Source organism: Lepus europaeus, chromosome 13, assembly GCF_033115175.1.
Source record: "Lepus europaeus isolate LE1 chromosome 13, mLepTim1.pri, whole genome shotgun sequence".
Classification (NCBI taxonomy): Eukaryota; Metazoa; Chordata; class Mammalia; order Lagomorpha; family Leporidae; genus Lepus; species Lepus europaeus.
Genome location: NC_084839.1, coordinates 86006378 through 86017091, shown reverse-complemented (window position 1 = coordinate 86017091; position 10714 = coordinate 86006378). Strand labels below are relative to the sequence as shown.

At 59.4% G+C, this 10714-nt stretch overlaps 1 protein-coding gene across 1 annotated transcript; it reads left to right on the top strand.

Moving 5' to 3' along the window:
- The first annotated feature begins 439 nt into the window (after nucleotides 1–439).
- Nucleotides 440–10570, top strand: GPAT2 (glycerol-3-phosphate acyltransferase 2, mitochondrial). Its single transcript, XM_062208756.1, has 21 exons — nucleotides 440–502; nucleotides 602–715; nucleotides 1401–1474; nucleotides 1849–1953; nucleotides 2178–2306; nucleotides 5074–5173; nucleotides 5561–5694; nucleotides 5956–6055; nucleotides 6153–6365; nucleotides 6745–6867; nucleotides 7027–7109; nucleotides 7409–7527; nucleotides 8158–8228; nucleotides 8298–8556; nucleotides 8643–8791; nucleotides 8935–9012; nucleotides 9397–9518; nucleotides 9609–9729; nucleotides 9813–9878; nucleotides 10109–10164; nucleotides 10543–10570. Exons 1-20 carry the CDS (start codon nucleotides 440–442, stop codon nucleotides 10133–10135), a joined length of 2250 nt encoding a protein of 749 aa, XP_062064740.1. The 3' UTR covers nucleotides 10136–10164; nucleotides 10543–10570.
- The last annotated feature ends 144 nt before the right edge of the window (nucleotides 10571–10714 follow it).

Genomic DNA, 10714 nt, shown 5'->3' with positions numbered 1-10714 from the left:
CTTGCTGCCAGTCCAGTCTGTGGCCTCTCCCTCTGCAAAGAAGGGTTCTGAGTCCCCAGTATGGCCCCGTTTGTGCTGGGAGGTGGCAGGTGGGTGTCTAAGGCAAGAGAACCAGTTCCCCTCGTGTTGATGTGAGAAGTCCCCTAACCTGGACACTGTAGACCTTCTCAGGACACCTGGCTCCTTACTGAGACAACTTGGGTGCGGGGCAGACTTAGATCTGAGCTGCCCCCGGTTTCCAGCCAACATTCTCTTTACCACTACAGGCCTGGGGGATGTCTGTTCTGAGTCAGAGTGGGGTGGGGTTTGGGGTCACTCTAGGAACTCCTGAGTATGGCTCAGACTCCTTATGGCTGCATCCTTCCACCTTTCCCTAGGTCAAGTTCCTGTGGAGAGAAATAGGAGTCAGAGGTATCAGGGTCCCAGATTTTAGACCTTCATGGAAACCATGTTGGAAACCAGACCCCAAATCCAGCAGAGGAGCAGCCACAATGGCCAGGAGGTAGTGTGTCCCCTCCCATTCTGTCTCTGGTGCCCCTCACCCCTGAAGTCTCCCTCCCTCCACCAAGGATCTCTCACCTCTCCCTGTGCCCTTTTCCAGACCAGCCTGTGGTCATCGGGCTTTGGGATGAAGCTGGAGACTGTCACCCCATTCCTGGGGAAGTATCGCCCCTTTGTGGGTCGCTGCTGCCAGACTTGTACTCCTAAGAGCTGGGTAAGTGATGGCAGGACTGAGCCCCACTCTGGGAAGCTTGGAGTAGCTTGGCTTGGGGGCCACAGCTCTGGGAAGCTGTTCCTTTTGTGTCTTTCCAAGCTGGGCCCCTACCTGATCCCTGCCTCTAGTTTTGTCTTTGAGGGCAATGGGTGTACTGGTGTGGTTGTAGTTCTGGGGCTGCAGCAGTCTCCCAAGCCTGGGAGAGACGGGTGAGAAGCTCAGAGGGGCTCAGAGGAAGTGGGGCTGTGCCCAGAGAGCTGGTGTCTGGTCGGGCCTAAACGAGTCCTGTTCAGTATGGGGTTGCCGCCCCTCAGGCTTCGCAGCACTCAGCACGTGCTTGGAGACCGCTTGTGTGTCCATGCCATGTGCGGATGCTGAGACCGAGTTTTGATGGACATCCAGGCTATGTGTTCTCTGCTGCTGATGGCAGAACTTCTCTTCAAAGAGGTGATTCTGGACAGGGCGTAGCACTTCCCTTTCGAGCGTGGAACCTTTTTCCTGAGCAAGCACAGGCTCTGGGGTCAGGCATCTTTGTGAAGTGCTGTGTGGTAGTCCTTTTTCCTGCTAGACTCACCAAGCCACTGGGCAAGGACCAGGGCGGGAGGTGGAGGGGAGGACAGGGCCTATCCTTCACCAGTTTCCAAAGGCCTCCTAGGACATGCTGTCCATGCCTCGTCTCTGGCAGGAGTCCCTCTTCCACAGAAGCATCACGGATCTGGGCTTCTGCAACGTGATCCTGGTGACGGAGGAGAACACCAGGTAGTGAGAGCGGGGCACAGGGCTGCTGGGGCCCTGCTTCCTGCAGCGGGGGAGGAAGGGCCCAGTGTCCTGCTCCGCACCACAGTGAGGAGAGGCGGGCTGTGGCTCCCCTCTCCTGCAGTTCCTCTGAGCATGAGGGACTGTCCGCTGTGTCTCAGGCCCTCAGCGGAGAGCCTGCTCAGCAGGGGGAGAGGTGGGACTGGGGCACAGAGCGGCAAGTGGTTCCTCTTGTGCTCCATTGACGAGCCAAGCTCAGGTGTTTTCTGGGACGTGGCAGTGGGGTGTAATCCCTGCCTGATGGAATGTCCCCCAGGGGCCCCAGTTGGGGTGGACCTTCCCTGCGCCATCTTTCCCCGTTCTGGGGCTGTGCCTAGGTTTCGGGGCTGGCTAGTTCGGAGACTCTGCTATTTCCTGTGGTCCCTGGAGCAGCACGTACCCCCCTGCCAGGACATCCCACAGAAGATCATGGAAAGCGCTGGGTGAGGGGCAGGGACTGGGTCTAACTGGCATTCTGGGGTCTGTAAAAGGATGACGAAAGCTCTAGGCAGGGGTGGCCGAGAAGCCTGCTGGGGCAGGGCTTCCAAAGTGTTAGCTTTGCCTGGGCCCTTCTCAAAGGAGGGTGAAGACGGGAGGCTGTGCCCTGGGAGAGCTTGGGCCTGCCCCAGCCTGACAGCAGCCTCCCACCCACCCCCTACCGTCACAGGGTACAGAACCTCCTTGCAGGGAGGGCCGCTGGAGGGGCTGAGGAAGGCCAGGTGCCCAGTCATGTGAAGAAAGACGTGCAGCGCATCCTGGGCCACATCCAGGCCCCACCACGGCCTTTCCTGCTCAGGTAAAACTGTGGTGAGGGGACACTTGGTCCCTGGGCCAGGTCCTGTGCCCTTCTGGAGAAGCTGGGCTTGGGGAAGGGCTGGACATACCTTCTGGGGAGCTGGACGATATCTACCAGAACAGGCCGCAGCCTGCTGTCACACCTGCCTCCCTGCCCCACCTCCGTGACCACAGGGCTGAGCACCTGTTAGACGCAGGGTCCTGTTCTGGGGGGTGGGGGTGACAGATACATGCCTGTAAAAAGGAACAGGGCAACACTAAGGACAGCAGAAGCAAAGGGAGAGGCAGTTTAACCAGGGCCAAGAGGAGCCAGGGTTGGCGGCACGAGAACTGTGGGGAGAGGAGGCAGCCATGCTAGAAGGAGCAGCAGGAGCCGTGGCCCTGGGCAGGAAAGAGCTGTACGTTTAGAAGCTGGCAAGCGGGGCCGGCGCTGTGATGTGAAGCTGCTGCCTATGGCGCTGGCGCAGTATGGGCTCCGGTTCCAGTCCCAGCCATGCCACTTCCAAACCAGCTCCCTGCTGATGTGCCTGGGAACGCAGCAGATGGCCCAAGGGCTCCCCTGCATCCACGTGGGAGACCCAGAAGAAGTTCTGGCTCCTGGCTTTGACCTGTCCCAGTCCTGTCCATTGCAGCCATTTGGGGAGTGAACCAGTGGATGGAAAATTGATCGATATCTCTCTCTGTGCCTCTGCCTCTCCTTCTCTAACTCTGACTTTCAAATAAATAAATCAGTCTTTAAAAAAAAAAAAGCTGGCAAGTGAGGAAGATAGCTGCTAGAGATGAATTTTTTTTAAAGATTTATTTATTTATTTGAAAGATTTACAGAGAAGGAGAGGAAGAGGTAGAGACAGAGAGAGAGATCTTCCATCTGCTAGTTCACTCCCCAAATGGCCGCAGTGGCTGGGGCTGGGCCAGGCCAAAGCCGGGAGTCGGAAGCTTCCTCCAGGTCTCCCATGTGGGTGCAGGGGCCCAAGGACTTGGAGCATCTTCCACTGCTTTCCCAAGCGCTTTAGCAGGGAGCTGGATCCAAAGTGGAGCAGCCAGGATTCTAACCTGTACCCACATGGGATGCCTGTGCCACAGGCATTGGCATTACCTGCTATGCCACGTTGCTGGCCCCATGGAGATGAATTTGAGAGGTAAAGGGGACCAGCTCATGGTGGGCCATAAAGGAAAGTGGGGTTGGATCTCTGAGGAAAGGATTTTAAACAGCGAGTGACAGCTCTGAGGTCAGGTGAGAAATGATACTGGACGGCCGTGCAGAAGAGCACATGCAGGCATTGAGGAGCTGTCTTACTCACTGGTGGGCCAGGAGGCAGGGCTGGAGTGGTAAGGGGAAAAGAAATTGCAGGAAGCCCTGTTACAGCCTGTACCTGGTGGTATGTACAGAGGGGAGCGGGCTTGAGAAAAAGTTTGGCTTCAGAAGGATGCTTTGGACATAAAAGAGTTTTCAGTACCTGCCACACTGGAGACAGTGAGGAGCAGTTGGGTGTAGGAGTCAAACTCAGAAGGGACAGACTTTGAGAAGCTTTGGCATATGGGTAGGGGTGTGTGTGTGTGTGTGTGTGTGTTAAAGATTGATTTAAAGAGAGAGATCTTCTATCTGCTGGTTTACCCCCCAAAATGGCCACAATGGCCAGGGCTGGCACAGGCTGAAGCCAGGGGCCAGGAACTTCATCTGGGTTCCCCATGTGGGTGCAGGGGCCCAACCATTTGGGCCATCTTCTTCTGCTTTCCCAGGCACATTAGCAGGGAGCTGGATCAGAGTGGAGCAGCCAGGACTCATATGGGTGATCGTAATGGGATGCCAGCATTGCAGGTGGGGGCTTAACTCTCTGCACCACAGCATCAGCCCCTAAGTGGTATTTGTAGCCAAAGGATGGAGGACCCAGGGCTACACGTGTGAGGGACGGCTGGGATACTGATAGAAGGGACAGAAAGCAGAGGTTGCTGGTGACCTTGACCATGCCTCCTCTGTGGCATTCGTCAACTTTGTTGTGTGACTCGAGTCCCTAGACCTGACTGCCTTTACACCAACTGTCAGCCCCTCCCATCCTGCCCTCCCTCCTGGCCTAGCTTAGCTGCTGGGCTCATTGTGATGAAAACACATGGGAAAGTCTCTGGGTACAGCCCCCGTTGCCTGCCTTCTCTGTGCACCTAAGCAGCTGAATGGTGCTAGCCAAACACATACTGGGTGGGTGGTCCCTGTAAGTGCAGATCTCCCAGGGGCACATGGCGTTTGCCAAGCCCGTCCAGGCTGCTCCTTCTCACACTCACCCACTGATGCCACGTGTCATGCTTCGTGGAGATATAGAAGCCACCCGATGGAGACTTGCTGCTTGTTTACAGCGCCCTGCTACCCGCATGTACACGTCTGTCCTCAAGTAGAGCTGCCCCCCGACCCCTCCCCAGCCTCTACCAGGGACTTTGCCCCTCAGTTACCCCGTTCCTTCTTGTATCACTGACGCTTCCAGTGGTTTGCTAAGACCAGGCTGAGTTCTGCCTGGGGCGAGTCTGGAGCTTCCAGTCTCCCCTGGGGCGAATGCAGGCAGCTGCTCACAGAGGCCTTGGTGTGCCAGCACCACCCCTTCTCAACCTTCACTATTAAGCACCTCTGTAGCCTGAGCCCCACTTTTCTCTTGTGTAAAATGGGGACAGTAATAGCACCTGGCTCCGGGTGGTGCTGTGCAGCTGTTGAGGTGCTGGGGCTGAGTCTTACGGGCTGTGGGTCACCCTGGCTGCAGCTCAGACCGGGCGTCACTCCCCAGGCTGTGCAGCTGGGTGCTCCTGCGGTTCCTGAACCGCCTCTTCCTGAATGTGCAGCTGCACAAGGGTCAGATGAAGATGGTCCACAAGGCAGCCCAGGCGGTAAGGCCCCCGTGCTGGGGTGGGGATGGCGGGGGAGAGGCTGGGGGCCAAGCTCTTGAGTCAGGCCAGCCCCATCGGCTGGTGGGAAAAATGCAGTGCTCTTGGGTGACCTTCTCTCCATGTCTCACGGCCCTGCTCCCACAGGGCTTCCACTAACATCTTTTCATCATGGTCCTCACAACCATGACGTCAGTGCATTACCTTAAAAGTTGCCGGAAGGCTGCTCTACTCTGAGAAATATGCTCAGAGCAAGAAGTCTTCAGCTGAGCCCTCCCTCCCTCCCACCCCCTTCCCGTGTTGCTCTGGTCTGAAGGCACTGGGGTTTGGCGTCCTGTGTGTTCAGGGTGGGGACAGGTTGGCACTTCCCTCTGGCTCTCCCTGGAGCAGGGCTTGCCGCTTGTCTTCCTCTCTACTCACAAGTCCCTCCTGGATGGGCTCCTGCTGCCCTTTGTGCTGCTCTCCCAGGGGCTGGGAGTGCTCCGTGTGGCTTGGGATCCCCGTACCTGCTCCCCTGCCCTCCGGTAAGAGCCTTGTGCCCCTGGACAGACATGGGAGGAGTTACAGGCTGGGAGGGGCCCTCTCCCTGGCACTTCTGCTCCCAGCAGCATGGCAGCCTTGCCTGTGGGGCTCACAGGGCATCAGCTGAGGGTCCCAGGGCTATGGCTGCAGGTGTTCAGGCAAGACACATGCTGGCCTTGGGGGCCCTAGGCTATCACTAGTCTCTGGCTCAGTCCCACCTCCAGAGCCCCCTCCCTCATCAGGCTCTACCCTGTGCCCCACAGAGCTCTGCTAAGGAACCTTGGGGGGCTTTTCCTGCCCCCAGAGGCCAACCTCTCCCTGGACAGCTCCGAGGGGGTCTTGGCAAGGGCCGTGGTGCGTGCCGTAAGTACCCCCAGTAGTTTGTGTGGGGCCAGGTCAAGGATACAGGCTCTGTTTCTGCTCTGGCCTTGAAACCTGCCCTCGCTTCCTCCCATTCCAGGCCATGGAGCAGCTGCTGGTCAGCGGACAGTCCTTGCTCATCTTCCTGGAGGAGCCCCCTGGAGTCTTGGGGCCTCGGCTGTCAGCCCTGGGCCAAGCCTGGCTAGGACTGGTGATGCAGACAGTCCAGTTGGGCAGCATCCCAGATGCTATGCTGGTGCCAGTGGCCATCACCTATGACCTGGTTCCAGATGCACCATGTGACAGTTACCATGTGAGCCCTCCTGCCCCTGGGGGTCCCAAATGGACACCAGCTGCAGACAGGAGGCAGTGTAGTGTGGCTGAGCCACCCCTAGGGCTGGGGTCAGAGTGTGGGTACGTGTGCATGTGTCTATGCAAAGGTATCTCCCTGCATCTCCATCCTCACATTTCTTCCTCAAAAGACCCTGTGGGGAAGGAAGCATTTCTCCTGTTTCATGGATGAGGAACTAGGAGCTTGAGAGGACGCGGTCATGCATCAGGTGGCCCTGAGATAAAACTGAGCAGGCGATAGCAGGGGTGGGTGCCTCTGGAGAGTGAGGTGGGCGCTGAGCGCAGTGAGACCTGAGAGCAGTGCCCCACCACGAGGAACTGCACCTTTACCTCCCCTCCAGACCTCAGCTCCCCTGGGGCTGTGGACAGTGGCTCTGGCTGTCCTGCAGAGCCTGTGTAGCTGCTGGGGCCGCCGTCGCCGGGTCTGCGTCCGGGTGCACCTAGCCCAGCCCTTCTCCCTGCAGGTATGGAGCCCACTGGGCAGGGCTGGGATTCCTGGGGATCTGTCCTGGCAGCATGGCCCTCGAAGTCTCTGCAGAGACAGCTTTGCCTACCTTAGGTGGGCTTTACGCAGGGTTTCTGGTGGGCCAGAGTAGGCCATCTAAGAGCCTTGTCCCGGACAGGAATACATCATCAATGCCAGAAGCTGCTGGAGCAGCAGGCAGACCCTGGAACAGCTGTTGCAGCCCATCGTGCTGGGCCAATGGTAAGGGCAGGGGAGTGCCTGGGTCTCAGCCCTTTAGCACCTGCCTGTGTGGAGAATACTCCATCTTCCCCCAAACATACCAGCTTGCAGTGGGGTCGTCTTGAACAGTACCAAGCCCTTGTCTTGCCTACAGTTTAAGTGTGGAATATGCATCCGTGCCTGCAAGGAGCTGAGGTGACATAAGCCACCCCTCCTCTGGGACTGGGAGGGAGAAACACCTTCACCTTGAGAAAGGCCCAGCTTTCCCCACTGTTTTCAGGTTCGGTCCCTTCATCCTCTGATCTGTGTCTCTGTCCCAGTACTGTTGTCCCAGATACTGAAAAGGAGCAGGAGTGGACCCCAGTAACTGCGCCCCTCTTAGCCCTCAAGGAAGAAGACCAGCACCTGGTCAGGAGACTGAGCCATCACATCCTAAGTGGTGAGACAGACTACCCCTGGACTTTGGGGGCGGGTCCTGAGCAGTGCCTTCTCTGTGGCTCGGCCAGTCAGGGCCCTGTGTTCAAGTGGTGTCTGCACCGACCTGCTCTCCCTTCATGGCACACTGGGACGTCTGCAGGGTGGAACCTCCCCCACCCCTAGGAGCAGAGCACCCAGCAGGGCAGGAGCGAGCAGCTGAATGAGTGCACCCAGCAGCAGGCAGCTGAATGAGTGCACCCAGATGGCTGCCTGGACAGTCGGACAACCGTGCCGAGGGCAGAGGCCAGCCCAGAGCCCCAGTCACAGCCAGCCCCATCCCACGTCCTCATGTGGCCTCTCTGAGCCCGTCTCCTTAGCTGCATATGGGGATGAGGGTCACGGGACGGAGGCTTGTCACCGGAGGGCTCTGGCAGAATTCTGTGACCTAGTCCTCTTCTGGTGCAGAGACTGGGGGCTGGGTAGGCCCTACAAGATGAAGGGGAAGTCCCTGAGCCTCTGGCCTGTCAGAACCTACGTGCTGAATGCCAGCTCTCTGGGCTCTCCTGAGACCTCGCTGGGGTGGTTTTGGGGTTGGGCCATGTGGCGGGTGAGGCTTGGCCAGATGTGACCAACACTGCACTCCTGGCCCCAGCTGGCGTGGCAAGCTCAGCGGTGATGAGCACGGCCATCATGGCGACGCTGCTGCTGTTCAAGCACCAGAAGGTGAGGTACGGTGTGGTGGGGCCTGGGGAGGGGCGTGGGCCCGTGCTCAGCCCTGCTCTGCCCACCCAGGGCGTGGTCCTGTCACAGCTCCTGGGGGAGTTCTCCTGGCTGACGGAGGAGACGCTGCTGCGAGGCTTTGACGTGGGCTTCTCTGGGCAGCTGCGGTGCCTGGTGCAGCACACACTGAGCCTGCTGCAGGCGCACGTGGCCCTGCTGCGCATCCACCAGGGGGACTTGCTGGTGGTGCCCCGGCCCGGCCCCGGCCTCACGCACCTGGCACGTCTGAGCGCCGAGCTGCTACCTGCCTTCCTAAGTGAGGCTGTGGGTGGTGAGTCCGAGGGCCAGGCTGGATGGGATTCGTGTGCAGAGACGAGGGGATTGGCTCCCCCTCATCCTCTCCCGCTTCCCTCCTAGCCTGTGCTGTGCGGGGGCTGCTGGCCAGCAGAGTGCCACCAGAGGGACCCTGGGAGCTGCAAGGCATAGAGCTCCTGAGCCAGAAAGACCTGTACAGCCAGATCCTGCTGCTGCTGCACCTGCTGCCGCAGGACTTGCTGCTCCTGCAGGTCAGGCCTCCCCTGGGCCCAGTGCAGCCTTGGGCCTGCCCTGACGCCCTCTGGGAGTGGGACAGGTTGTGCCCCGCCTCTGGTCCGCCCTTGCCTGTGGGCTTGGCTTTCTTGAGGCCACAAAAGTGCTGCTTTCTCCCTAGCCGTGCCAGTCTTCCTACTGCTACTGCCAGGAGGTGCTGGACCGTCTGATCCAGTGCGGGCTCCTGGTTGCTGAGGAGGTAGGCCGCACCGTTGGAGACAGAGGCCCTGTCCGGGCTGAGCTTCCTGCAGCCTCCCCAGGCTCCCCTGCCCTGTGTGTGCTGTGGGGTGGGAGCCCCCTGGCTCGGTGGACAGGGAAACCTGGGTTGCATCTCTACTACTCCTGCCCCAGGATATGACAGGATCTGCTCCCTACACTTCCTGCCCCCCACATTTCTGTCCAAAGGACTGTGGCTCATGAGAGGGGGAACTCATTTCCTGCAGCCCACAGACTGGCTGGGTTGCCATCCTTTTGGGCTCCCTGGGTCTGCTCTTACTGCTCTCATCTACACAGATCTGGTCTGGGGGCGTAAGGCTAATCCCTAGCCAACGTGTCAGGGACCAATGGCTCCTGTCACCTCCAGAGCCCAGGTTCCAGGCCAGCCTGTGACACAGGGCGCCAGCGTTTCAGTGGAAAGCTGCTGTGGAGACCGAGTGGGGACTTCACCGACAGTGACAGTGATGACTTCGAGGAGGCCGAGGGCCGGTTTTTCAGGGTAGGTCGCGAGAAGACGTCCCCAGAGGGAGGTGCTGGGGGGCAGTGGGAGCTGCCCTCACCCTGCCTGTCCTCCTGCAGCTCAGCCAGCAGTCACGCTGCCCTGACTTCTTCCTCTTCCTCTGCCGCCTGCTCAGCCCGCGGCTCAAGGCCTTTGCACAAGCAGCCGTCTTCCTGCACCAGGGCCAGCTGCCGGACACCGGTAAGACCCTCACTGCCTTCAGTCCTCAAGGTGGGGGCTCTGCCTGGGCCGCGGGCCTGGGCTAGGTCTCCTCTCCCCTGCAGAGTCAGGCTACACAGAGCAGCTGCTTCAGTTCCTGCAGGCCACCGCCAGGGAGGAAGGGATCTTTGGTGAGTCCCAAGCAGCCAGCCCTGGCTCCTAGAGGTTTGCTGGTGGCTGCTGCCCCCTGCTGGGCAGTGGCAGCCCAACCCTAAGAAGATGTGTGGCACAGTGACTGAGCCTTGGGTCCTGTCTGAGTGCTGTCCCTGGGTTGTTCCTTCTTTACACAAGAAGACGAGAAGCCTGCGCCCAGTGGCTCCCAGCCCTCCCTCCCTCAAACGTTCACTTCTCTTCCCTCCAGAGTGTGTGGACCCCAGTCTCGCCGTGAGTGCCATCTGGACCTTCAGAGACCTGGGGGTGAGTGACTGTCACACCACCCTGTCACCTGCTCTCACCCCCAGAGCAAGTTGCCCAGGGAAACCCACGTGTGCTCCCCCCCTGCCCCGGCTGGCCTTGATGATGCCTCATTGAGATGCAGGGATTTACCTGGTGTCTCCCAAGAACAGATGCGGGGACATGAGGCTGGAGATGGGAGGGGTTTCCTGTCCCTCTTGGTCTCCCAAACCACTGGCTCCTCCTACTCCCAGGTGGGGTACTGAGTGTGGTTTGCGATGGGGCAGCGTCTGCACACAGACACAGACCTAAGGAGCCAGACTGCAGAGTTCTGGGATGTGGGCCTGGTCCCTGTGTGCGCAGCCCCACAGCAAGGGTGCTCAGTCCGTTTCTACTGCCCAGGTGCTGCAGCAGACGCCCAGTCCCACAGGCCCCAGGCTCCACCTGTCCCCTACATTTGCATGCCGGGACAATCAAGACAAGCTGGAGCAGTTCATCCGGCAGTTCATCTGCGGCTAGACCTGGGGAACGGAGCCTGCGCTGACTGCTCAGCCCTGGAACGCAGCCATGTCCT

Coding starts and splice junctions, on each gene's coding strand:
- GPAT2 (XM_062208756.1), top strand. CDS start 440: ATGGAAACCATGTTGGAAACCAGACCCCAAATCCAGCAGAGGAGCAGC. Junction 6,868..7,026: donor CCCAGCCCTTCTCCCTGCAG/GTATGGAGCCCA, acceptor TGTCCCGGACAG/GAATACATCATCAATGCCAG. Junction 8,229..8,297: donor TGCTGTTCAAGCACCAGAAG/GTGAGGTACGGT, acceptor CTGCCCACCCAG/GGCGTGGTCCTGTCACAGCT.